Below are 27,982 nucleotides of genomic sequence, written 5' to 3' on the forward strand. Positions count from 1 at the left end.
AATGAATGAGTATTTTAACTTTATTCCAATTATTTTATGAATCTCAGTTGCCACCTCTTGCCAATATGGCTGTATTTTAGGGCATGCCCAAAAAATATGGAAATGATCAGCCATTGAGGTTCCACATTGCCTCCAACAGAAGCCCCTGCTCTGCGTGTCTGTTTGCAGTGCTGTTAATTTAGGAGTAATGAAAAATCGCACTACGTTCTTCCATCCAAACTCCCTCCAGGATCCCGAGTTTGTAGTAGTTGCCTGAGTCTCACATATTTCTGTCCAGTCCTCCTCTGTTATTTGTGAGTCTGACTCTTTCTCCCATTTTTGTTTAATGTAGTTTGTAGAGTGCTTCTTAGAGTCTTGTATACTTCCATAAAGTTTGGAAACCAACTTTTTACTTCTCTCTTTTGTATATGCATCAGAGAATATAGTAATCAAATTGTAATCGTTTGTTTTTGTGCTTTGTATTTTTTTCTTAAAGTAATCTCTAACTTGCAGGTGCCTGAAAAAGTCCTGCTTTTCCAGTCCAAATGTATCTGCTAAATCCTGATAGCTCTGTAGTTGACCTTTTGAGGTGACTGAACAGAAAGACGTGATACCTCTCCCAACCCACAGTTTAAATCTCCCATCCAACATTGCAGGCTCAAATCCTGGATCATACGCTACCCAACCCAAGACCCCCGCATGTTTCTCCAGTTGTAATTTCTTCAGCAGCCTAAACCACAGCTTAACTGAAAATAGGGTCCACTGGTTTAATCTGTTATAGCTCCTTTCAGCCTGACTTCTGTTACCTAGTATTGACTGTATTGGAGTATCTATCTGTTTTATTTCCAATGTCTTCCATTTGGATTCATAGTTTGGTGCACACCAACACACTAAAGGTTTCAATTGGGCAGCGTAATAATAATCCTGCAGGCATGGTAGGGCTCTCCCTCCCTTCCCCTTTGACAATTGTAGTGTCTTGAACTTTACCCGAGGTCTCCTGCTGTTCCAGATGAACCTCGAAATCATCCCATCCCATTCGTTAAATTGTTTTTGGGGTACTTCCAAAGGCAATGACTGGAAAAGATAGAGTAACCGCGGTAACATGTTCATTTTAATTATTTCTATTCTACTACTCATGTCTAATGGGAGCAACGTCCATCTAGAAATATCTGATTTTATCTCTTTATTGATAGGACCGTAATTGCTTTCAAAGAGTTTTGACATGTCTTTTGTTAAATTTATTCCCAAATATTTTATTGAGGGGGAATTCCATTTAAAGTGATATTTCCTTCTCATATCTTGAGGGGGTATAAAATTGAAAGTGAGAGCTTGAGTTTTTTGGATATTTAATTTATATCCAGAGTATGAATTATATGTTTTTAGAAGGCTCATCAATTTAGGAATACTAGATTCAGGGCTCGCAAGGAACAGCAGGACATCATCAGCAAACATACAGATCTTATGTTCTTCCCCTCTGATTGTAATCCCTTTTATCTCCAAGTCCTCTCTAACTGCTTGGGCAAGGGGTTCAATATACAATGCAAACAGAGCAGGGCTCAAGGGACACCCCTGGCGCGTCCCTCTTTCTAGTTGGATTGTTTGCGACAGGTGTCCGTTAACCTTAATCTTGGCTATTGGACAGGAATATAGCGCTTTAATACACTTAATAAAACCATCCTTAAAGCCAAACCTGGCAAGCACCCTGTACAGATATTCCCAACCCACTGAGTCAAATGCCTTTTCGGCATCAAGGCTGACCAGCATTGCATTTATATTTTCTGTTGTAATATGGCTCATAACTTGTAATGTTCTCCTTAAATTATCCTGTGTCTGTCTGTTTTGTATGAAACCTGTTTGGTCTAGATCTACCAACTCAGGTAAGATGACCTCTAGCCTCTTAGATAGGATTGAAGCAAATAATTTATAGTCTACATTTAGGACTGATATTGGTCTATATGAACTGCATTCCTTTTTATCTTTTCCCTCTTTTGGAATTATTGAGATGACTGCTTCTCTCCATGATTGCGGGGCTTCTCCTGTTCTCAATGTATGATTTAAACAGTTAAGCAGTATAGGTATTATTTGTGGTCTAAATGCTTTATACCATTCAGACGGGTATCCGTCTGTGCCCGGGGCCTTACTTGATTTCAACCTTGAGATAGCTCTGTCCAATTCTTCTGCTGTTATGTCAGCCATCATTGCTTCATTCTGTTGTTCTCCTATAGATGGTAAATCCAATGAGTTTAGAAATCTCTCCATTGCTAGTGTATCTGCCCTTGCCGGTTGGGTATAAAGATCTTTGTAGTATAGTTCAAAGGATTGTTGAATGTTTTCTATGTCACTGCAGTCATTTTGTGTTCTAGGATTCCTGATTTTGTAGATTGTATTCTTTGCCTGTTGTTTTCGTATTCTCCAGGAGAGGAGTTTCATTGCTTTAGGTCCTGTCTCGTAGTATTTTTGTTTGACAAACTTGAGTTGCTTTTCTATTTCCTCATCATATATCCCATTTATTTCTTGTTTAACTTTGTTCAATCTGGTCAATATTTGTGGGTCTCTTTGTTTTGTATGTCTGATCTCTAAGGACTTCATTTCTTCTTGTAAATCGGTTAATCTTTTCTGTTTTTCCTTTTTCCGGAAAGCTGTGACAGCGATAATTTTACCTCGAATCACAGCCTTTGCTGCGTCCCATAGAGTATTTGGGGAAACTTCTCCATTGTCATTATTTTGAAGATACATTTCAAATTCATTCTGAATCTGTTTCTGGACTGTTTTGTCATTTAAAATACTCGTGTTGAGTCTCCAGAGTGTATTTTTTTGTTGATTAACTAGATGTAAAGATAAGTATACTCCTGAATGGTCAGATACATCCCTAATCCCTATATTACAATTTTTAATTCTATGTCTGTCTGATTTATACATAAATAAATAGTCAATTCTTGAGTACATAGAGTGGCATGAGGAGTAGTAAGTATATTGTCTCTCCGATGGATGAAAATCTCTCCACACATCAATCATACCCAGTTCCTTGAGCATCCGCTGGACCACTGTGGCATTTGGATGTTTCTTTTGGGATGGGTTAGTTGTATCCAGTTTAGGATTAATTTGAACGTTCAAATCTCCACCACATATTAGAGTACCATATGATTCTGTGGCTATCAAGTTAAATATCTTCTTAAAAAAGGATTTGTTACTCCCTGGCGGAGCATATACATTAAATAGTGTTACCTCTTTATTATATAGTTTTCCCCTGACTAGGACATATCTCCCCTCCTTATCCTTGATTTCAGACATAAATTCAAAATTGACTGAGTTTGGGATCAGAATAGCCACACCCCTCCTCCTTCCAGATTTATGTGATGAGTAGTAAGTATTTTGGAATCCAAGTTTTTTCAGTTTATCATGTTCTGGTGGAGAGAGGTGGGTTTCCTGCCAATATATTACCTGCATCCTTTCTCGTTTCATTTTAGCAATGATTTTACTCCTTTTAATCGGATTATGCAACCCATTGACATTAAGTGTAACTATCCTGTAGTCCTGATAATGCATGTGTTTAATTCACAAGCGACGTCCGTTTCTGATGACAGCAGCAGCTGATCACATCTGGATCAGCTGTCAGTCAACTTTAACAGCTGTTTGTGTCTGAACTGTACTAATACTAATAAAGACAAGTGCAAGCTGCAGCCTGTATTTCTACTGTGGACTGCTTAGAGGCTCAGGAAACATCTCTACTGGATCAATAACTTTATATTATTTATTCATTATTAGCGTCTGTAGTTATTGATATTCTGATTGTGAGCTCATTATTTCATAACCCAGAATATGACTATGGTGTTTTTTGAACACTGGACATTATTTATTAGGCTAAAGGGAAAATGTAAATGATGTAACTCATATCAAACCCGACTTTCAGGAATCATCAGCCTCATGTGACTGAATGGAAATGAGGATAAATGATGTAAAAGGTGTTTGTTGCTGACAGACAGACTCTCCTTTTCTCTCTGACTTTAATAGTATCATTAATAAAAGTTAACGGGGGAAATAACAGATCATGAAAAGACAAATCATTCTAATAAATGCAGAAAGTTATATTCAGTCAGTTTGTCAGGTTATATAAACCCCTCTGACTGTCAGGCTGCTTCACTGACGGTGTGTGAAGCAGAGCTACTGCAGGTCCTTCTGCTGCTCAGAGCTTCAGTTAACACACATTATAACTAGATGGTGAATCAGAAGACAACGAAACTATAAAACGTTTAATCTGTGATCTGTTTTCACTCCGGTATGAAACTCAGTGATGTTGAGAGGTAAAGTTATCAGATCAGTCTGATCGGCAGCAGCGTCCAATCAGTAACTGATCTCCAATAAGGGGGCGTGTCGGTCGGCAAAAGACTTCCGTGCAGGATACACTGGTGTATCCTCGCTCCTCGATCCTCGATCCTCGATGCACAAATAAGGGCTTTGGAACAGTCTTCAAAATGGCGCACCAGAACAACTTCCGGTTCAAGCGAGGAGCGAGGAGCGAGGAAACGAAAATTAAGAGCTTTGGAACGTACCCCTTATAAATAGAGATGGCGTGAAGTTACATCAGTTCTGTGTTGGACGTTAGTCTGAGAACAACGTCGGGGGAAAATCCACAACAGGAGAAGAAGAAAAGCTGATTTCTGTCTGTATTTATCCAAGGTAAGAACAACGGTCTCCTTTTTATTTATTTATCATTTTTATTTATTTACTTGTGTAAATGTTTTTTGCCTGCTGACGTTCAAAAAGAGAAATTATCTCTGTCCCCCATATGTGGCTCCTGGTCTCAGGAAGCAGGACAGAGGAAGTGATCCCTGTGTTTTGTCCCTTTCTCCATGCTCACATGAATGCTACCCAGTAATAGGATTCTGTGATGTCTCTGAACATATTTGTTCTTCACATTAAACCTGAGTGAAGTTTCTTCCACAGAGAGATGTCTTCCTCACATGGGTTGAAAGTAACAGTATGACGTTTTCTTTTGCAGATGGAGGGTGATTAACACCAAAGTTGATAATGTGACGAAGGAAGGGAAAGAAAATCATGGTGGAGTGACACAGCATTTTTCCAGTGTTTATCCAAGGTAAGAACAATAGTCACCTTTTTATATACTTATTTAGTTGTTAGCTTGTGTTAATGTTTTTTTACCTTACTCAGAGTTATGGATGTAAGTTAGATCTTTTATATAACATCCATGCCCATAGTATGATGGTGACACACTAAAGAAATGATCTCTTCCCTACATGGCTCACCATTTTCTGTGGAGAGACGGGGGCTGGGCACAGACCCTGAAAAAAAGCAGGAACAAAAGAATGTGGAATGTGGTCTGATTGGATTGAAGTGAGGAGATAGTGATCTCAATCTAGACCAGGGGTCTCCAACCTTTTTCCCTCTGAGAGCTAATTTGATAAAATGAAAGTGGCTGAGAGCTACTCAACGCACCAAGTTGTACATCACCAATAGCAAACATAATTTCTGTCTTACTTTTATGGTCCTTTAATAAGGTTTCAGCCATCGCAGTCATCGTCTCTATTACAATCCTTCCACAGGCGAAGGGCTTTTTGTGTTTCATTAGGATGTGCACCACTAAACGAAGCCTCTTTGTTTCATTGGCCTTCTTCGTCAGTTTGGTAAACAGAGACTGTTGCAGGGTCGGCGCCAGAGGGCCAACGGGCAATCAGCTTTGACGTAGGGGGCATTTTTTTCACCTCATATAGCATTTATTAAGTGTATATTTAACATTATCATGTTTCATGAAAGAAATAAGCTGACAGAGGTGTATACATACTGTCACTTTATGCGCACAGGCTCGCACGGACGCATACACACACATGCTGTTATGTCCACAAAAACAGGGTATAAACTAACACCGTGTCCTCACTGGATGTGAGCGTCACATCGCACATTAGACGCTCTCTGTCCACACTGAATACATTAAATCTGCACTTTTGTTACGTCATGTAAACAAACCACGAACATATCAGCTGTGAGCTTCACATCAGACTGGAGCTGGAGACGTAACCACTTAAAAGATGGGTTAGTTGTTATCTTCCTATGTTTGTAGCCTACTTTTTAAACAGAAAATACACGTTTTATATTGTGATTTTTACTGGAAATAACATATGATATAGCCAAGAGCAAGTAGGTTGTTATCTAGCGATCTTCTCCAGCCAGCTGCCACCTTAAATGGTTTCTGTAGTGAAAGAGGAGGTACTGTAGGCTACAGATAACTCCTCAGGCACGCTCTGCGTCTTGCTCGTGCCAGGGTCAAAATGTGCACACAGACAGGGGCCAAGATAAACAGGGAGTTAACAACACATTAATCTAACAGTCTGACTGATTTCTTCATAACTACAATTTAAGTTAATAAAGATATTAAATGTGGGTGTTTCTCTCACCAGTTGTTGTCCCTGCTCAGCCTGCTGTAGTGTAACATTAGTCCATTGTTTTATTCCACTATACAGAACAGAATAATCCAAACAGGTATGTAAGATGTGAGAGGAGCACAGGGTGCTTTTTACTCTCTTGGTCCTTTAATGCACCTGGTTTGTAGGTCTACTTTCTCTCATTGTTTTAGCTGGTAGATTTAAAAAAACCACACAAATGACAAATGGAGCGGATCAAAACGAGGCTTCTTACTGAAATATTGTAATGACGGCTCATATTTAACACAGTTTCCATAGTTGTCTCTTTGTGCTGTGTGTTTGTGTTTTATTTTAACCATTAGTGAGGTGGCTGTTATATTTTTTGACAGGTAGCTCGTAATAAAGTTTCACTAGTGAACGCTACGCATATAACTGCGAGCGTCAATACTTGTGCTAAAAGTGTCAATAATCAAGTTATTATTTTCATTTACATCCAGGACGACTGACCCGGTTTTCTTGGCTCATTTTATCTAAACTAATCAGCCGTTCCTCGTCCATGTTACGGCGCTCTCAATGTGTCCGACACACGTTCAGATGAGACGTGTTACATCTTTTACTGACTGACACGCTCACACCGCAAATGTGACAAAAAACGATTCCTCATGAAATAGTATATTTTTTGCCTTTTATTGGCCTGGCTATTTTCCGCCAGTCTCTCAGACCTCTCTTTTCTGTCATTGTCAAATCTGATGTGCACTTGCTAGTCTGCTAACATCGCTGTATGTTATGGCGTTACAAAGCTGACAGCAGCCTAACTAGTTTAATTGACAGCCAATAGACATACTGTATAATCATTTGGTCTCAGAAGGGGACGGGATGTCTGTGAATTGGATTGGGTAGTAATTTAAACAGTTTTACAAAGTCACTTTGTATTATTATCAAATTTATGTACATATTCTTTGAACCGTTAGCGAGCCACTCAGAAACAGGTAACGAGCTACTGGTTGGAGAACCCTTATCTAGACAATCTAATACGTTTTTGTAACATGCAAGAAGTTTTACTTAAAACTTACTCATGAGTTTATTGTGTTTTCATTGGTCTTTAGGGAATCTTTCAATGCTATAGCAGTTTATTTCTGTAGACTACTACATTAACATTAAAACAATAATTAATACAATCAAATTACAATTACATTAATTACATCATTCTAGAGGACAATTACTGCATATCAGGGAATATACACACACACTTTTTGAAAAGATCTTCGGCCGGTCTGATAAATCGACTGATATTTAACAGCTTATATCATCATCAACATCAATGTAGACCAATAAATAAGGAAATTGCTGTATAGAGGATATGTTTGAGGCAATTTAGAAACTGTCACCATTACATGGTTTGACCACCAGAGAGGACTGACAAGTTTATTTTCCAACTGTGAAATGTTAACGTCCTGTGTTCATGTAAGAAAAGAATATCAGTTGATCTATTTTAACATAATTTTTAAATATTTATCAAATATTTTGGCCTCATTAATCCACTAACAGTGGAGTTATAATCTTCAGTAATTCCGATGAGGAGTGTAAAATTTGCAAAAATAGAAGACAATAATTTAACAGTATTTTGCATGGAGTTTGGCATGACTGTCTCTCTGTAATGACTGTACCAGGAGCTATATGAAGTGAACTAAAGCTATCTGTGATTCCAGTTTCACCATAAACAAGATACACTTGCCTGTGAGCCAGTTTCATTTAGCACATGTTCATCTGTATGCAAGATGATAATGGACTGAATGTAACTGTATAACGTTTTCTCTTGCAGATGGAAGGTGATAATAAGTTAACACCAAAGATGATCATTTAGTGGAAGGAGAAAGAAAATCATCATGGGTGAGTGGAGTGACAAGTCCTTTTTTCAGCACTTCAAAGGGGTGTAGTAGTTTGAGCTGTTTGCAGTGACATGTATCTTGTGATTTGTCTTCTCTGCTTTTAAAGTGTTAATATATTACCTAAAATATTCCCTTGTGCACCTCAAGTTTGGCTCTAGCAACACTGTATTATAATTTGTTATTGTGAGATTTGATATATATTATGGAGAAACGCAGATATATGGAGAATATTAGCTCAAATGCTAAACACCAAATTTAGAGATTTGGTTAATATCAATTTGCAAACCGCAAATATGCCAGATGTGCGGCAGAGAACACGATCACTTCTCTGATTCTGTTATTTGTATCTTTTCTCACTATACAGCTGACGAAGTTGAGCAGTCACCAAAGAGTTGGACTGAATCTCAAGTAAGCACCTGGCTAAGATCCATTGGAGTGAATGAGCAGTACATAGAGAAGCTCTATGAAGCAGAAGTAGATGGAAAATCCCTTCTTGTATTGAATGAGAAAGTTTTGAAGTCAGAGTTTTGCATGAAATCAGGGCCTGCTTTTTTTATTATTCAAAAGAGAGATGAGCTCATCAAATCCAAACAAAAGTCTCAAGATAAGAAAAAGACCACCAGTGGCAAAACACTGGAACAGAAATCAGTTCAATGTCTTCCCCCAACAAGTGAAGGTTCTTCAGCACAGACTCCTGAGAGAGATCAAGATGTCTTGAAGGATAGACAAACTGCTCAAGAACAATGTGTGTTGACATCAAAGGAAGACTGTAGACCACGACCATTTGATCAAGAGGGGATTGATTTCATATATGTAAAGCACAGTGTCCTGCAGCCTGAATCAGGTGCTTTTAATCTGATATCTCCATGCCATGAATTTAAGTCTCTTTCTGTAGCTGCTGCATTGGATCGTACAAGACTCCAAGCTAAGTTTGCCAATGAGGTCCTTAAATTTGCAACTGGCTGTATGAATATCAGAACAAATGGTACAATACACTTTGGTGTGATGGACAGCAAGGAGGATGTAGGAAACGTACATGGTGAGATAATTGGCATCCCTGTAAAAGAGAAAGACATTTATGTAGATGCTTTGGACAAAACTGAAAAGAGTTTCTCCTCTAACACGGAGCATGTGCGCCAGTGTGTGCGGCCACCAAGGTTCATTGAGGTTATCGATCGAGAAAGTACAGAAAAGAGGTATGTGGTAGAGGTTGATATTGTGCCTTCAATAGGTGTCGTTAAGGGCAAGGTGTATGCAGTTCGTCTGCCGAACTTCAAAGAGTCAACCAACAAAGTAGAATTAGAGATAGAAGCGATTCTGCGGAGGGTGGGTGCGAAAACGGAGCCAGTGAGCGAAAAAGACCTAGGTGATTTTTACCAGCGAGTCAAAGATCGGGATGCTCAAAGAGAAGAAGCAGAGAAAAGCCAGTTCCCCAGTGCTCCAGACTTCTGCCAAGACCTCGGAAGGAAACTCACAAAGCTAATGACGAGTGGGAAGAAATTCATTGAAACGGAGAAATGGTTCATACTCGTCACAAACAAATTCAACCCCGATGACCTCCGCAACATTGACTGGTTGCTTAACATGAACATATTCTCTGTGTTTGACTTTGATCCAGACTCAAAGATTTCAGGTCTTTGCAGTAAATACCTTCAGCATCACGCTGCAAACATGCATTCTCTGAAGAGCTTCAGGATATCTGGTGACATGAGCATCGAAGAATTCACAAGCCGCTTGCATCTGTTTGATCAAACTAGCTGGATCTTTTGTAATGGCCGCACTGACTACAAAGGAAGTGAAACGTGATGAAACGACTTGGATCACGACAAAAGCGACTTTACTGCGGGAATCTTTGTCTTTGATCTGTAAACACATCTTGCCAAAGGGGACGTTCCAGGTCATTTTTCTTCTCACATCACCAGTTGAGAAGCCTCTCTTGTTCACATTTTATGAGTTTCTCACAGATATGGAAGGCCATGAAGACATCATCTGCATCTGTGAATCACAAGAAAACTTCCAGAAGTGGCAAAGCTTTGCAGAGGACTTATGTGGACAGAGGAAAACTGTGAACAATTCCAGTGTTGTTGGGATGAAAATGAGTCACATTAATGCAACTCTGCAGCAAATACAACCCGTTAAAGCATGTGCCAGCAAACACTTGCCAGTCTTTGTGAGGGGGACTTGCCTTCTTGAAACACATGAAGAGGAACAGATGTATTCTCTGGAAATTCTGACGGTCGACCATTGTGATGAAACAAGCAAAGACTTCATCAATGAGGAGAAAGTAAACATTGATCAGCAATTCTACCGTGGTGGGAGAGTGAACTGGTTGAATTTCTGGCTTGCTGAGCACAAGCATGTTGGAGAGGTAATTGAAAGAGATGCTTATCATGAGGTTTCCAAACTTCTCAATAATGCTTTGAAGTGGACTGCAGATCAATCTCCGGTGAACAGCATAAACATCTACCATCATCCAGGAAGTGGTGGAAGTACTGTCGCAAGACAGGTGCTGTGGAACAACAGGAAAGATCTTAGGTGTGCAGTTGTGAAGCCTTCATACTCAGCTGGTCTTGTTGCGCAACATGCAGTTAAACTAAGAGAATATGAAGAAAAAGATTCACAGACGTGTCTTCCTGTGCTGCTCCTCATTGAAGACTCAGACAAAGAATACCTAGATGATCTCAGGAGTGAACTAGAGGTTGCCATTAACGTCAAAAGAATCCAGTATGGAACTCCATGTTTCATTTTGTTGAGCTGCAGACGATCCCATGATCCAGAGAAGAAATGCAAGGAGTCTCCATTGCAGAATGTGTCAGTCACTCACAAACTGTCTGCTGAAGAGAAGAGAAAGTTTGCTGGAAAACGACAGGAGCTTGAGGAAGACTATGAGCCTGAATTCATCCTGACATTTTTTTTGATGAGTGAAGAATTCAATGCGAATTACGTTCAACAGTTTGTGGAACATTTGCTCCAAGGCATTGACCGTCAATCTGTTGTCACTCACCTCATTCTCTATGTAGCACTGCTGAACACTTATGTTCAAAACTCTTTCATCTCTCAGTCCCATTGTGAAGCTTTGCTTGGTTTAGACGTTAAGTGGGAAAGGTTTCGCCAGCATGAGTTTGAGAAATCACTCAGTGATCAGGCGAAGCTAGTCTTCTTGCACCTCAGAGATAAAAAGACACACATCAAATCAATCAGGATCATCCACCCACTTGTTGCAAAGGAAATTCTCCAACAACTTTTGGGGAACCATCAGACCCAGAGCAGTTTGGCAATGGAATTGCTCTGTAACAACATGCTTTTTGAGCACAGATTTGGAAGGGAGGAATATCAGAAATTTTTGAGAGCACTTTTCATAAGGCGATCCAGAATAAGCAAAGGGGACAAATATGACAGCCTTTTCTCTCCTCTGATTGAACATGTGTGTGAAAAGGAGAAAAGCCCAGACAAAGCAATTGAGTTACTCAAGGAAGCGTTCCAGTGTTTCCATAAAGATGCATTCTTTGCACAACAACTTGCTCGTCTTCATTATACTCATGAAAAGTTCGAAGAGGCAAAATACTGGGCAGAGACAGCAGCCAAACGAAAGCCCAACAACTCATACATACTCGACACAAAGGGGCAGGTGTACAAGAAATGGTTCCAAGCTAAATGCAAAGCTATTGACAATGACAAAGTCCCAAAGACAGCTCAAAATATAGCAGATGCTGTGGAGACTGCACTGAAAGCCCAGGAGTGTTTTCTAGAATGTGAGAAAGCAGCTGCAGCAGATATGGAAAACGTAAACAGTTCAGGTTTTTTTTCTGAAGTTGATGTTGGCTGCAGCCTGCTCAAACTGATCTCTTCATCGCAAGTTTTTGCAAACAGAGCCAATGGCCATTCAGAGTGTATGAAGTACCTATTAACAGATTACATTCCAGAGGAAATTGAAGATGTCTGGGAACCATTTCATGGCCGTTTGAAAAAACTCAACAAGACAATGCAAGATGCCTTGGAATGGATTTCAGAAGACCTCAGTTACTTCCAGACAGACATCGGTGCAGATGAAGGAGAGACAGCTGAACGTCCTGAAGAGAAGATAAGCCATCCACTGACATGGCTGGCAAAAAGATCTTCAGAGTATGGGAAGTACTTCAGTGAAGCTTATTCTACTGCACTTCTACAACATGGGAAGTCAATCCCAGCCAATCTAACTCCTTTCCAAAAACGCATGATCATCTATGATCTTGGCGGGGGTAACGTAACATCCATCCTCTCCAAGCTAACTGACCAGAGGAATGAAGTACGTCATCTCGAGACCATCCTTTCTCTCTACCCCAGCAATCCAATAACGGCCAAATTTGGACAAAAGGACATTGTCAATTACATAATGACCCACCTAACTCTGAACTGCCTGTCACCACAGAATCAAAAGGTAGCTCCTCTGAAAGATCTGCAGACACTTAGTCGTCAGTTTCCAACTGATAAAAGGAAATGTTTGCCAGGTGCCCTGTTCTTGCTTACCTTGCTGTTCTGGCCAGAGGATCATGACACAGATCAAGAGAAAGAGACCAAATATGAAACTGTGCAAGCAGCTGTTGAACACCTGAACAAAAACTACTGGACCAAGATGAAGGACATTCCTCAGCAGAAAAGAAGGATTTACACCCATTTCTTTCTGGGCAATGGAAACGGATTGGATAAATTTGTCCACAAGAGAAAGTTTGAAACAGTCACAAAGGTGTTCTCCGTCTCAGAGAAACGCATGAAGTGGTTTGGGGGTGATGCATGGAAAAAGCCTGAGATTGCCACGATGCTGAAATGTGTGTCTGGTTGGACTGAAGATGGAGTGGTGTACCTTGAAGGCCCTCAGAACAAGAAGTTCAAAATCCAGCCTATTCATGTACCTTCAGTGCCTCATAGTAATGAAAACATCACATTCTACCTGGGGTTTACATTCAAAGGCCCTGTTGCCTGCAACATCATTGCGAAACAATAGTTTGTCTTTGAACAATGATCCTGATACATGGCTGTATGTCATCTTGCTGAGGCATGGGCCTAGTATCCACCTCATTACCTAAGAGCTAGAACAAATTAAAAAGAGAAAAGATCAATTCAAAACACACAAAACTTCTTACGACAGTTTGTCAAGTAGGTAATCTTTGTGAAAGACGAAACAAAAATGTTGAAGCACATGGTTTTGTTTTGTAAGATTTAAGATTGTTTGATGTTTCCCCTCTTGTACTTGTATATAGATGCACATGTAAGTGTACTGAAAAAGTGTCATAAAAATGACTCACCAGTTTTTGTGTATATATGAACATGGACTATGACATGATTGACTCTGGATTCCCAGAGTAAAAACAATGTAAACTGAATGTGCTACTCTAAAGCTCAATGCTTCTTAAATAGGAACTCAGAGTCCCTGTTTCAACCTGTATCTAGTATCCTGTTATTTGCTGATTGTTTGTCGATCCAGTTCAGATGTATTGCAGTTCACACCTGGCATGAAAATGCATTTCAAATGTATCTCAAGTGAGCGTTAGTGCCTGGATTTTGCTAACGGGCTCACATTTGGTGTTTGGAAACTGAACTAGACTGCTGTTGGACAGAAAACAGCATGTCACAGAAGATGAATTTTGGTGTCAACTGTTCTTAAACATCTGGGCTTTATAGTAGATTATGATAGCTTATACTCACTCTTCTATATTTACAGGATACAATGTAGAAAGCAATGGAATTAAATGCAACTATCTTCATGGGATTTGTATCAGTGTTTTAACAGTAAATGTATAAAGAGATAAACAGCAACAGTATGTACAGTTGGAGAAGAACGTGTATACATATTGATATGCAATAGAAACATGTGTAATAAAGTGCTTGTATAGATATTGAATACACTTTACACAAATGATGAAAACACACGTGGCCTTAAAATGAAACTACAAATGATGCCAGTACCTGTACTTTTATTGCTATACATTTTTAATTTTTTTTACTTATTATATATTTGATGATGTTTTTGATAGTAACATGAATTATTTGACTCTGTAAACATTGGTGTTCTGTATGTAAAATATATCACAGAATACAATAAACTGTTTTTTTTTCTCTTCAATTTCAGTTTTATGTTGTCATTCCTTGAATAAACTTTCATGTTCTAGTGATAGTCTTTTCAGAAGATTTTATCGTGCAACAACTGGCAGACTATATAAGACATACTTGTTAGACCTATACTTGAAAAATTAACACAAATTGACACTTAACATCAAGCATTTTAACACTCCAAAGAACTTGAATATTGTTTTTCATCAGTTAGGCTATAAAGTGTGTGCAAACTTCAGAAAGAAAAAAAATTCATTACAACTTTGTGGTGTTAATAGTTTAATCATTCTGGACTAGTAGTAGTAGTTGTGACTGAGACAAGGTAGTCAGGTCACTCAATACAGGATTATTAACATTTGCAATGCAGATTACTATAAAAACAAATCTAATTATTAGATATTTCAGCGCTCTCAAAAAATTTCAGCGTATGTACCTCATCAGATTTACAGGGGTTCCCATTAGTGTTTTTGGCTTATCAAATAGTTTTTATTGGCTAATGACACATATAATATTTATGCAATATATGCATATTTATTTTTATATATTAATATTTATATATTTATATATTAATATATATATATATATATATATATATATTTATATATTAATATATATATATATATTAATATTTCATAAATATTTAAGTCTAAAATGATGGTGGTCACTAGTTTATTAGGAAACCAAACATCTTGATTTAAATAACTTTGATAGCGTTTATTTTTGTAGCCAATATATTTTCTTTCCTTAATTGAAACTTGTTCCATGCACTTACTGTGACTGAATGTTGTGTTAATGACGACCAATCAGGTGATGACAGACAAGGATCATACCATCAAGCAGGGAGGGGCGGGGGTGACAGTCTACAGCAGGGGTCAGCAAACTGCGGCTCCGGAGTCACCTCTTTAGCTCCTCTCCAGTGGCTCCCTGTGGATTTTTAAAAATGGAAATGAATAACTGTTTTCATTTTCATTTATCGTTGTTGTAGGTCTAATGTACGACGATACGTCGGAGTATAATGCCCACATTGAGGAAAAAAAAAAAATCTCAGATTTTGAGAATAGTCATAATATTACGAGAATAAAGTCACAAGTTTATGAGACAAAAAGTTGTAATGTTATGAGAATAAAATCCTAATATTATAAAGTAGTAATTTTACGTGTTATTTATTTTTTTTCTCCTAAAGTTATGACTTAATTCTCATAATATTACGATTTTTTCTCGTAAAGTTATGACTTTTCTCGTAATATTACAATTTCTTTTCTCGTAAAATTATGACTTTATTCTCATAATATTACAACTTTTTTCTCGTAAAGTTATGACTTTATTCTGGAAATCTCAAATTTGTTTCCCTCAATGTGGCCCTAATACTCCGTAGTGCATTTGCTCTTTGGCCCTCACTGCATTAGACTTATATACTATATACTTAGACTATAAACTGTGTTACCTTCATCACAATGTTCAAATGTTTTGCAGCTCCAAACAGATTTTTTAAAATTATTTTGCCTAAAATGGCTCTTTTGATAGTGAAGGTTGCCGACCCCTGGTCTACAGGTACAGAGCAGGAGGGAGAGGAGGAGAGAAAGAAAGAGAGGAGTGCGGTGCGAGAATAGCAGACAAGATGATTGACAGTCGGAAACGAAGCAGCATGTAAAAGTATGGTATTCCGGAAATTATAAGGTTTAGTATAATTATATTGAATAATTTAAGTGATATATCTGCCTGCACCCATACTAATCATAGGTCAAAACAAAATTTGCTGAAGCTAAATTTGGCTGAACTATAAAAGACATAAGTGGTAAAATGAAGAGCCGTTTGGGAGCCGAAAGAGCCGGATCTTTCTTGGTGAGCTGAGTCAAATGATCTGGCTCACTAAAAAGATCCGGAATTCCCATCACTATAGCTCACAGCTATAACAAATCCCAGCTGGTCTCTGAGCCAATGAGAAACGGTCATCCTGACCAGACGGAAATCTCGCGAGATCTAACACCGCGAGAATGCAGCTGCAGAGGAAGTTACGAGTATAACGGTTCAACGTCCACAAAATGAACAAAACTACGCGTGTAAGTGATTCTCCTCCTCCAATAACTATATGTTCATGACGGCGTTTTGTAATAGCAGGCGATAGAAGGTCAAATTGACTCTACTATTGAATATTTATGCCATAAGAAGCACAAACAGTTCATCTCAGGTGAGTGTTATGGGTCTGCTCTCTAACTCACCTGTAGCTGGGCTCTTCCTCTTCCTCACTTTGTCAACATGTTTGTACATCAGCTCCTCGTCTATCCATCAAACAAAACCAATCTATGATAAGCTAAGTAAAACCAAAGCCAATGAAAGACTTGGTAATAATAATAATCCAGCAAAACCACAGAGCAATTCAGTGGAAACAGGAGTCCACACAGAAAGCTCTGATATTTCCAGAGACATTGAATGCAGCATGGCTCCAGAGAGCAGGTTTGACTGCAGCAGAGACAGGCTGCTCAGCAGGAGGGAGTGTGCAGAGAGAGGATGCTGCTATGCTCCTCTGGCTGACTCTGCAGGACCACCTTGGTGCTTCTACCCCAGTGTGTACCCAGGCTACAAGATGGGTCCCTTAACTCCCACCATGCGAGGCCAGGAGGCCACCCTGAGTCGAGACACCCCCTCATACCTCCCCAGAGACATCTCCACCCTCCACCTGGAGGTCATAGAAGAGGCTGCAGGCTGCTTTCACCTCACTGTAAGTACCCAATATACTCTAAAGACATGATGATGGAAGTGCAATGCAGTTCCCTGTTGATTTGCATGTTAAGGTAAGTATAGTCTGTATAGTGGCTCTCCAGTGGCTCCCTGTGGATTTTTAATCAAATTAGTGGAAATGAATAACTGTTTTTTTGTGGTTTACATTTTCAATTTTATTTATCATTATTGTAGGTCTATGGTAGGAGTATTAGGGCCACATTGAGGAAAATAAATAAATAAATAATATAATAATAATATGAGAATAAAGTCAGAAGTTTAAGAGAAAAAAGTCGTAATATTATAAAATAGTAATTTTACCTGTTATTTTCTTTTTTTCTCATAACTTCTTACTTTATTCTCGTAATATTCCAACTTTTTTTCGTAAAGTTATGACTTTATTCTTGCAATATTACGACTTTTTTCTTTTAAAGTTGTGACTTTATTCACGTAATATTAAATAATTTTTTTTCTCGTGAAGTTATGACTTTATTCTTCAAATCTCAGATTTTTTCCGCTCAATGTGACCCTAATACTCCGTCGTACATTTGCACTTTAGCCCTCACTGCATTACACTTATATACTATATACTTAGACTATAAACTGTGTTACCTTCATCACAATGCTCAAATGTTTTGCGGCTCAAGACAGATTATTATTATTATCTTTTTTGCCTAAAATGGCTCTTTTGATAGTAAAGGTTGCTGACCCCTGGTATAGACTGTCATGTAGTGTGAGTATGTTGTAAGCCCATCTGGGCTTGGCATAGCTGTTTGAATAACTCAATAAAAAAACATTCTTTATTCATTCATATGTATTATATCAAGAGATTAGACCCTCTACTGTTCTATACTGAAGTTTGTTTGTTTTCTGTCTAGTTAAAGGACCCGTCCTCTCAGCGATATGAAGTGAAGCTCCCAGCTGGTGTTCCTCAGAGCAAAGCTGATACCCAACAAGACGCCCTCTACACCACTGAATACCAGTCGGACCCATTTGGCTTCACAGTGCGGCGAAAATCCAATGGAAGGGTGATGTGAGTAGTACACAGGTTATTTTTAACGCCACTAATTTGGGGATTTTTCCATTGGCTTTTGGATGATTGCAGAAAATAAGATCTGTGGCAAAGATAATCTTCACAAATAAACATCACTTTTATGATTTTTGAAGTGTAAATGCAATCACAAGAAGTAAAAAAGCTAACGTTAGGCTATAAACGAACTACATCACAATCATATGAGCGCGAGTATACACAACAAGGCTGATCATTTAGCCACTTGTTAGCAACCGCCTTTTTTAAGACATGTAAAAGATTAAAAATTCATGAGTCGGGTATTTCTTGATGTATTTTATAACGTAGAAGAAAACATTAAAATCTCTTCAGCTTGTGTTAACCACAGACCTTATTTCAGGCTGAAAACCCATTCAAAAAACCCATTGACTTCCAGACGAGGGAACCGGACGGGCTAAAATGCTAACTCATTGCAGGGTTTGCAGCACTCTATAGATGTACCTAATGAAGTGGCCAGGGAGTGTATTTATTTAGCCATTTTTATTGAGCATCTTGGGCACAAAAAGTCATATTTTTAACTGCGAAAAATGGCCGGTGGTGTGATGATTTTCTTAATAATGATCATCATATAGTGTTTGTTTGCTTGTCCAGCATGAACACCACCGTCGCTCCTCTGCTGTTTGCTGACCAGTACCTGCAGCTGTCCACCTCACTGGCCTCTTCCCTCGTGTCTGGCCTCGGGGAGCATTACACCTCCCTCCTCCTGGACCTTAACTGGACTTCTCTGACTCTCTGGAACAGAGACATGGCGCCTCATGTGAGTCTATTGCAGTGGCTCCCAACCTGAGGGTCGGGGCCCCTCAAGAGGTCTTACGGGTCAAGAGATAATTAACAAGATCTAAAACAGGAAAAAAAGCTTATTCTTGCTGCACAAATTGTTTATTCTTCTCTAATATTGGTGAAGTAGATAGGTTCAAGGTCATTTATTTGTCATATGTCAATTCATTGGCAATGAAAATCTTTGGTTCCTTCGACAATGCTCATAAAATATGTATATATAAATATAAAAGAGGAAATCACACAAGCAAAAGCAAAATGATAATCTAAGGTGTAAAATAGTACAGGTAAAGTATATGTATAAGTATATATGTTTAAGTATAAACATAAGTAAGTGTAAAATAGTAATGTAAATAAATTTGTAATTTAGTTGATGACAGTATTTCAGATGGGAAAACTGAATGTAAACAGGATGTAGTATATATATGCATGATGAGAAGTAATATATGTACACGGGAACATAGTATGTAATAAGGGGAAGTACTAAGAAATATATATACAGAGGTGTACACAGGAATGCAGTATGCATAGAGAATAATAATATGTATATATATATATATACATATATATTTATATATATATATATATATATATATATATATATAAATATATATATATATATATATATATATATATATATATATATATATAAATATATATATATGTATATATACAGAGGTGTAATTTCTGGTTGCAAATAACCAAGATGACGATGGCCAAAAATGCGAACTCGAGGCTTCAAAACGGCCGTCCACAAACCAATAGCTGACGTCACGGTGACTATGTCCACTTCCTATATTCAGTCTATGTTCACAACTCAATCGTATGATAAAGAGTTCCAAGTAGTCTTTGCTTTAAAGGGTCACAAGCCGAAAAGGTGAGTAACCCCTGTTCTATATGACATGCCAGTGATGTCCTATCTTCTTCTGATTTATAGCACATTAAAACATCCCAAAGTATTTGGACTTCCTTTTTATATCCAGCCGTCTCTGTAGAACGGTCAAGCTTTTGTCATTTCCTGCCTCTTTCCCGTTCCAGTTGTAAACGTTGACACGTGTCTCTCTCTCTACAGGCTGATGCTAACCTCTACGGCTCCCACCCATTCTACATCGTACAGGAGGAGGACGGCTTGGCACATGGAGTTTTCCTTCTCAACAGCAATGCAATCGGTACAGTGCTATCGTTTCCAATAAGACACACACACACACACACACACGCACACACACACACACACACACACACACGCAAACAGCATCCCAGGGTCATTTTCCTGCCCTCACTTTCCATACAGAGTGCTGAATATCTTTCCAAATGTCTCTGCAGAGGTGATGTTGCAGCCGACCCCCGCTCTCACCTGGCTGGCTATCGGCGGAGTCCTGGACCTCTACGTTTTCTTGGGTCCTGACCCTCAAAGTGTCCTACGACAGTACCTCCAGCTCATTGGTATGTATTTTCAGTGTTTTAACACATCTTCAGGTAGCAAGAGAAAAAGCTGTATATACACATACGGGCGAGAGGAATGTGTAGTTTTTAAGTCTGCTGTATATTGGAAGAACCTGATAAAGAGTGGATGTGTTTATCTGCTTCCCTGCTGTCATTCATCTATCCCCAGGCTATCCTATGATGCCTCCCTATTGGTCACTGGGCTTTCATCTGTGTCGCTGGGGTTACACGACCTCTATTACAACCCGACATGTGGCACAACGCATGCACAATGCACATTTTCCCATGGTATGTGAAATAATCACAAAGCTCTATTTAGATTAAACTAATATAGTGCTGCAGGGATGACGTATTTTTATAAGCCAAAATGCTAACTCATTTCCTGGTTTAGGGCTCATTCCTGCACCACTCTATCAAACACTAGTTTTGTTCAATCAACACGTAGTAACACGTGAAACTTTGCTGTGACATTCTCAGATACTTCTAGTTGTCATCAACACTATACAATGCTGACATCAAATTGTTATTGTTTTGCTTTTTGTTTTTCGTCACCAGGATGTGCAGTGGAATGATCTGGACTATGCAAATAAGCGCAGGGTCTTCACCTTTGACCCCTGGCGATTCGGCGACCTCCCAGAGATGGTGGAGGAGTTCCACAAGGAAGGCATGAAGTACATCCTTATCCTGGTGTGACATCTTTAAGTTCCTCATCAACGCATGATGTTTATATAACAGTAATCAGTAAATACATTAGCATTTAGTTGAAACAGGAAAAATTAGGGCTGTCAAACGCAAATTAGTTTTAACTCCACTAATTTCTTTAATGCATTAACGCAAATTGAGATTTTAGGTTGTAGCGGGCTCAGTCTTAAAGCTGGAGTGAAGATACTGGCATCATATGTAACTAGAAAACCTAAAGAACCCATTGTCGGACTAAATAAAGGCTAAATAACGCTCCAAACTTACGCTAAATTTTGGCGAGGAAAAACTGTCATGGCCATTTTCAAAGGGGTCCCTTGACCTCTGACCTCAAGATATGTAAATGGGTTCTATGGGTACCCACGAGTCTCCCCTTTACAGACTTGCCCACTTTATGATCATCACATGCAGTTTTGGGGCAAGTCATAGTCAAGTCAGCACACTGACACACTGACAGCTGTTGTTGCCTGTTGGGCTACAGTTTGCCATGTTATGATTTGAGCATATTTTTAATGCTAAATGCAGTACCTGTGAGGGTTTCTGGATCAATATCTGTCATTGTTTTGTGTTGTTAACTGATTTCCAATAATAAATATATACATACATTTGCATAAAGCAGCATATTTAACGACTCCCATGTTGATAAGAGTATTAAATACTTGACAAATCTCCCTTTAAGGTACATTTTGAACAGATAAAAAATGTGCAATAATTTGCGATTAATCGTGATTAATCTTGGACAATCATGCAATTAAATATTTAATATATAAATAAATACATATAAATAATATTTGTATTAAATATTTTAATTGACAGCCCTAGGAAAAACACATGCATCAGTTGTTTAATTTTCGTTTAGTGTTGTGTAAAGTAATCAATCAATCAATTACAATGTTTCTCCAGTAGATGGCAGCAAAGCTTTCTTAACCTGTGTCCTGCTCTCCTGGTTTCTTTTTAAGGACCCGGGGATCAGCAGCACCAGCCCTCCTGGAACTTACTCTCCGTTTGATGATGGACTGAAACGAGACGTCTTCATTAAAAATGCCACAGGACAAATCCTGATCGGGAAGGTCAGGCTTCTTTTTCTTTCTTCTGGGGATGAATGCTTTCTGTCCCATTATGATGTGTGTATGTCATGCACATTTCCATATTGTGTATCTAGGTTTGGCCGGGCCCAACAGCCTTCCCTGACTTCACCAACCCAGAGACCAGACGCTGGTGGGAGGACTGCATCAGAGACTTTCATTCTAAAGTTCCCGTGGACGGTCTGTGGATTGTGAGTATTTAGCCACTGATACTATCACAAAGACATCAGGTATGTCAGGTTTTCTGTTCTGTGTTGTGTTTGGTTTGTGTGCACATTAAAACCACATAAAGAATAACGTATCCTTTGTTGTTTTTCTCCCATGCTCCACCAGGATATGAATGAACCAGCCAGTTTTGTGCAGGGCTCAGTGGAGGGCTGTCCTGACAGTGATCTGGAGAACCCGCCCTACACACCCAGTAAGTGTATTGGATCAGTGTTGCATGTTACCAGCATTTAAAGGCGTACAAACATTATTGGTTTTACATTTATTTGTAAATTAAAGCACATATTGTACAGTATACCATGTAAACAGAGGTGGGTAGAGGAGCCTAAAACTGTACGCAAGTCTTTTATTTGATGTGGATATGACTGGAATTAATTAGACCAAAAGGTTTCTTCAGTACACGTAACGGAGTAAATGTGACTCGGTACTACCTACCTCTGCAAGTAAATGACTACAGATGCATAACTGATCTGTTCATCGCTACACACGTTGCATTTATTTGTAGCCTGCGTGTCTCTCTGGCTGTCGTACAAACAGGAGTGGTCGGAGGCCGGTTGAACGCGGGAACTCTTTGTATGTCGGCTCAGCAGAAGCTGTCCACTCACTACAACCTGCACAACATGTACGGACTGACAGAAGCTTATGCCACGCACAGGTTAGACCAGTGGTTACCAACCTTTTTTTTTTTATCATTGAGTAAACTGACGTCCCCTGACTAAGTTTCATTTTATGGATATTTCATATTATATTCAGGGCATAACAATAACAGTACAGAACAACTGATAAACTGTACAATTAACCCAAATAGTGAACGCAGTAACTGCAGGAAGTTTGTGTAAAACGAGACTTTTCGATGAATTTTGAGCTGATTATTTCCTGTGAATATTGACTCAGAGATGAGTTATTTTTAGGAACTTTTAATACAATTCTCTGTATTATGTATTTTTTAAATGATTAACAACCATACATACTTAATAGCCCTCTTTTTTTTGGACAAATTCTGTGTTTTCTTCTCCCTTACACTTGGCTGTTGTTCTACTGTATTAGCTCTTCAGTTGTTTTAACAGCGTACTTTTCTAAATTTTGAGTTTGTAGATTAAATAATAGTCCAAACTTTAAAAATAACAATTAGATTTTTTTTCTTCCATAGAAATTAATGAAATGCTGAGATATAGGCCAGCTGTATATTTAAAAAAAAAGTTGTCATACACCCCTTAAAATCAAGAAGGCCTCGTGACCCCCCGTGAAGCTTTGGCGACCCCTAGTGGGGATCCCCAGGTTGGACTCGTGGGTACCCATAGAACCCATTTTCATTCACATATCTTGAGGTCAGAGGTCAAGAGACCCTTTGAAATTGCCCATGCCAGTTTTTCCTCGCCAAAATGTTGTGTAAGTTTGGCGCGTCATTTAACCTCCTTCATGATAAGCTTGTATGACATGGTTGGTACCAATGGATTTTTTAGGTTTTCTAGTTTCATATGATACCAGTATCTTCACTCTAGCTTTAAAATGAGCCCACTACAACCCACTAGAAATTAGTGCCGTTTAAACTAATTGCGTTAAAGCATTATTATCGCATTAACTTTGACAGCCCTTGTATTTTAAAATGAAAAAATAGAAAGACAGACTTTTCTTTGAGAATACTGGAGGCCAATGTGACACCACAGAGAATATACGGACCATGTTGTTCTTTGTTCTGCGTACTGTATTCATGCCGGGGTTGGTTTGCCGTCTTCAGCGCTCTCGTGAAGGTACGAGGGAAGAGACCCTTCGTCCTGTCTCGCTCCTCCTTCCCTGGCATCGGACGCTTCTCTGGAGTGTGGACAGGAGACGTCAGGAGCGACTGGGAGCAGCTTCGATACTCCATCCCTGGTGAGGAGACATGTAGCTTCTGAAGGGTCACAATACTGCCTTGTTATTATGTGCAAACACTGTCACAGGTGTTTGAATGCATGTGGTAGAATTTACTTATTTTGAAGTGACCACAGATCATTTGACGGTTTTAAACTGACCTTTTGCACCCCCCCCCCCCTCTCCCCGCCCAGCGGTGCTGCAGTTCAGCCTGTTCGGGGTGCCCCTCGTTGGGGCAGACATCTGTGGCTTTGGAGGGAACACCACTGAGGAACTGTGTGTACGATGGATGCAGCTCGGGGCTTTCTACCCGTTCATGAGAAACCACAATGACGCGCTGAACGCTGTGAGTGTTTGCCTACGACTGTATGTTTGTATCTGTTTGTGTGATTAGTTGATTCGAGTGCATTTTTTACAAGTTCCATTAGTTTTTCAGGACATTGGATCTGCCCTGTATGTTGTTTTTCCACTGCGTCTAGAGCAGTCCATCTGTTTCATGTATTATGGATAGAGGTAACTCTATATCTTCTCATTGTCTGTGTGTTTCTGTGTCCCTCAGCCTCAGGAGCCCTATGTATTTGGGCAGAAGGCCCAGGCGGCCATGCGGAGTGCATTGAACCTTCGTTACTCCCTTCTCCCTTTCCTCTACACACTATTCCATCATGCACACACCTCTGCTGACACCGTGGCCCGGCCTCTGTTCGTGGAGTATGTGTCCTCTCCTCTCTGCCCTCTGTAGACCTACAGTATGTTAATGAAACGACCACATGCTTCACTTTCTATAACATTATCTTTTTGTTCCTGCTCCCCGTCTATCCATCAGGTTTCCCTCTGACCCTAACAGTCAGACGATAGACCGACAGTTCCTCTGGGGGAGTTCACTTCTCATCAGCCCAGTCTTAGAGCAAGGGGTAGTAGAGCTGGCTGCTTACCTGCCCTCTGGCACTTGGTACAGCCTGCACAATGTGAGCTCCAACTTCAACTGTTAAAGGCCACAATGTTTGAGGCTTTCTGTGGTAACACATTTCTTAAAGGATAACTTATATAATTAATAATGGGGACAACAATATTGAGGGATAACGCTGTAACCAGCGGCAGCGAGCAACGAGTTGCGAGGGCAAGTGAGCAGCGTCAATGTAACGTTACGTCCACTAAAAGTGTTTGTTTTTGCCACTGACAGGCTCAGATTATTATTATAAGTGTCTGACTGCATTATGGAAAGGACCTTACAGAGACATAACACACTTTTCTATTATCTTATTGCATCCAAGTTCCGCTCAAGGAGAAGTCTCGTGGTGAAATCTGAATATTTGTATACTCGAATAAATACGGGCGACCATCAGAGTCAAAGACCTCATCCACATTGTTGAAATCATATTCAGCCATGACATTAAAATTCTTTTAGATAACACTAAGCTAGGCGTTCTATACTCCAACACAACAAGCTCTTGTGTTTCCACCACGGATGTATTCCACTGTTCCACACATCACCTCGCCAGATTTCAGAACGAGGCTTCTCCTTGAGCGAGACTCTTTCCATAATGTTGTCAGACACTTAAAATAACAATCAGCCTGTCATGATAAAAACAAGCACTTTTAGTGGATGTAAATGACGGTGCCAGCTTGCCCCAATAGCACCATATTGCAGCCCGTCTAAAACGTTCTCCCTCAATACTGGACCAGTTTCAGAAATTGTTGTTCTTATTAGTAAGTTAGACACAATAACATGGGAAGATAGGGTCCAGGTTGTGTGTTCTCATCTGTGTTTTTCTCTCTAGGGTGAGCCTTTCTACAGTAAGGGTCAGTACCTGCTCCTACCAGCCCCTCTGGACACCATCAACGTCCATGTGAGGGAAGGACATATTATCCCCCAGCAGGTGGGTGTCTGCTGCCAACATGCAGCTCATTTTACTGATGTTACCACTTTCTGTATCATTTTTGGTTCAGTAGGGAGTCAGTTGTGCTTTTCCCTTTTCCTTTAGTTTGTTATATAGTTTTTTGTGCATGCAAAAGGTCTGCAAATTTATAAAGCCCAAAGTCCACGCCAAAGGGAGTTACTCTCCCCCACAGAAACACGGCTCCTGAACTGCCTGAAATGCCTCACTTGAAGTCCTTAGAATTCCTGCTTATAATTTTTACTTGTATTGAGCTGGATCATGTTTGAGGCTGGTGTAAAATAAAATAAAATATTTTTCCCTGAACATTTACATTTTTGTAAACACAGTGGTTGCCCCATTATTCACGCAGTAACCTTAGTCATCATTAAAATGTCCGAGACGTGGACGCGTGTGATCAAACGTATCAGGTTTTGTTGAACTATAACTATCATGTCATCCTGACTGACGCTGAAAAACTAGCCGAAACACTTTGGAGAGAAGACTGCATTATGTATCATCTCATCGTGATTTCTTTGATCTGCCTTTTCTTGTGAAGGAGCCTGCTTTGACAACCTCAGCCTCACGCAGAAACCCTTTCTTCCTGACCGTGGCGCTGTCAGCAGGCGGATGGGCCCGGGGCGACTTGTTCTGGGACGACGGGGACGCACTTCACACCTTCGAAATGGGAAATTATTGTTACGTTATCTTCATTGCTGGACAGGTAGAGAAGAGACGAGTGATATTTGCATCGGGAAAGCTTTTGCATATTACTGTACTACTTGATTCAAAAGTCCCTTTACTGAATGATACAATTAAATGCTTCAGACAAAAGAGAAACATAAATGGTCCCTAAATGTCTTCCTTCAGTCTCAGGTGGTGAGTGATCCTCTCCGGCTGAATGGGGCCCTGGATGGTCTGGTGCTGGGGGGGCTGCAGGTGTTCGGGGTGCCTTCACCACCCCTATATGTATTAGCCAATGGGGACAAAGTCAGGGATTTCACGTACCGCAGCGACACCAAGGTGAGTTCTGTATGACTCAGCACTTTTTCCTCTGGTGTTTGTCTTCCTCCGAAAGACAATGATGTCATTCTGCAGATACGTGTCTTTATGTTTCCCTGTCTTTGTGCCAAAGAATCTAACCATGAAGCCTGAACTCTGTTTGTGTCTTCCTCTTCCGGCAGGTGTTGACAGTGACCGGCCTGGGCTTGCCCATGTATAAGGTGTTTACAGTCCAATGGGCTCTCTGATGCACTGAATTTTATTACCTTTTAGCCTTTGCATTTTTTGCTACTGCTGAAAAGACCAGCTGATTTCCTCGAGCCGTCCCAACCAGCGAGATGCACCTTACGCTTGTTCGGCCTCTTTGTCCAAATTGGACAGTTGTACTTTGTAAGTAGCAGGTTTTTTAAATTATGTGACGATATCAAACAAAGGGAGCCATCGTCTTGACGTATGAGGTTTTCTTGCGAGGTAATTGTTTTGCTGCTAACTGCTACACTGAATGTAATGTCTTGTAAACAGTGCTTGAAGTGGGAAATAACAAGTGCCAGTAGTCCCCTTATTCACATGTTTGCGTTTGTATCGCCTGGTATCAACAATCATTATTACATTTGAATTTCTACAGTGTATGAAAGAGACTAGGAGATATTGGGTTTGGGGGGTCCTCTTCCAATAAAATTTGAAGGTTTTTGACTTTAAACTATGTGATTTCACATAATTTATCATCACACAGCATTAATATTACTAGTTAAATAATAATTTTATTATTTAAACATATCACAGCATTCATCTGAACATTTCATTCTCCTGACAATGTTTGCCCTCTAAAATCATATTCTTTAAAGGTCCCATATTGTGCTCATTTTCAGGTTCATACTTGTATTTTGTGTTTCTACTAGAACATGTT

The 27,982-nt window shown here is 39.6% G+C and overlaps 2 protein-coding genes and 1 long non-coding RNA gene across 4 annotated transcripts in view; 2 read left to right on the forward strand and 1 right to left on the reverse strand.

Annotated features, from left to right (window-relative positions):
* The window catches only part of LOC141781193 (sterile alpha motif domain-containing protein 9-like), a 62,495-nt gene extending 49,190 nt beyond the window's left edge, over window positions 1-13,305 (forward strand). Inside the window, exons 3-5 of the mRNA XM_074656757.1 lie at window positions 4,979-5,074; window positions 8,179-8,246; window positions 8,610-13,305. Of these exons, the coding sequence (XP_074512858.1) occupies window positions 8,243-8,246; window positions 8,610-10,051 (1,446 nt within the window). The 5' untranslated portion in view covers window positions 4,979-5,074; window positions 8,179-8,242 and the 3' untranslated portion in view covers window positions 10,052-13,305. The remainder of the gene's footprint in view (window positions 1-4,978; window positions 5,075-8,178; window positions 8,247-8,609) is intronic.
* Window positions 13,306-13,427: 122 nt separating this feature from the next.
* On the reverse strand, window positions 13,428-13,902 carry LOC141781197 (uncharacterized). Its single transcript, XR_012596799.1, has 2 exons — window positions 13,800-13,902; window positions 13,428-13,662 (listed from the first exon to the last, which is right to left on the reverse strand). It is a non-coding gene; the product is annotated as an uncharacterized LOC141781197 (long non-coding RNA).
* A 2,367-nt stretch (window positions 13,903-16,269) lies between these two features.
* On the forward strand, window positions 16,270-27,775 carry gaa (alpha glucosidase). 2 transcript variants are annotated; one of them, XM_074656763.1, is made up of 20 exons: window positions 16,270-16,392; window positions 16,898-17,051; window positions 17,929-18,083; window positions 18,711-18,876; window positions 19,969-20,065; window positions 20,220-20,339; window positions 20,509-20,627; window positions 20,895-21,026; window positions 21,998-22,108; window positions 22,201-22,314; window positions 22,457-22,541; window positions 22,886-23,003; window positions 24,087-24,220; window positions 24,394-24,545; window positions 24,759-24,907; window positions 25,023-25,164; window positions 25,978-26,076; window positions 26,633-26,797; window positions 26,944-27,096; window positions 27,258-27,775. In XM_074656763.1, exons 2-20 carry the CDS (start codon window positions 16,917-16,919, stop codon window positions 27,321-27,323), a joined length of 2,412 nt encoding a protein of 803 aa, XP_074512864.1. In that variant the 5' UTR covers window positions 16,270-16,392; window positions 16,898-16,916; the 3' UTR covers window positions 27,324-27,775. The 2 variants fall into 2 exon arrangements, with proteins under 2 accessions (XP_074512864.1, XP_074512863.1); XM_074656762.1 differs by having other exon boundaries at window positions 16,274-17,051.
* The last annotated feature ends 207 nt before the right edge of the window (window positions 27,776-27,982 follow it).

Source organism: Sebastes fasciatus, chromosome 13 (genome assembly GCF_043250625.1).
Source record: "Sebastes fasciatus isolate fSebFas1 chromosome 13, fSebFas1.pri, whole genome shotgun sequence".
In the NCBI taxonomy this organism is placed as follows: domain Eukaryota; kingdom Metazoa; phylum Chordata; class Actinopteri; order Perciformes; family Sebastidae; genus Sebastes; species Sebastes fasciatus.

Excerpts from the sequence above, each read along its gene's own strand:
- gaa (XM_074656762.1), top strand. The coding sequence starts at position 16,530 with ATGGGTCTGCTCTCTAACTCACCTGTAGCTGGGCTCTTCCTCTTCCTC. Across the intron at positions 20,066-20,219 it reads TCTCAACAGCAATGCAATCG|AGGTGATGTTGCAGCCGACC; the intron begins GTACAGTGCTAT and ends ATGTCTCTGCAG. Across the intron at positions 27,097-27,257 it reads CGTACCGCAGCGACACCAAG|GTGTTGACAGTGACCGGCCT; the intron begins GTGAGTTCTGTA and ends CTCTTCCGGCAG.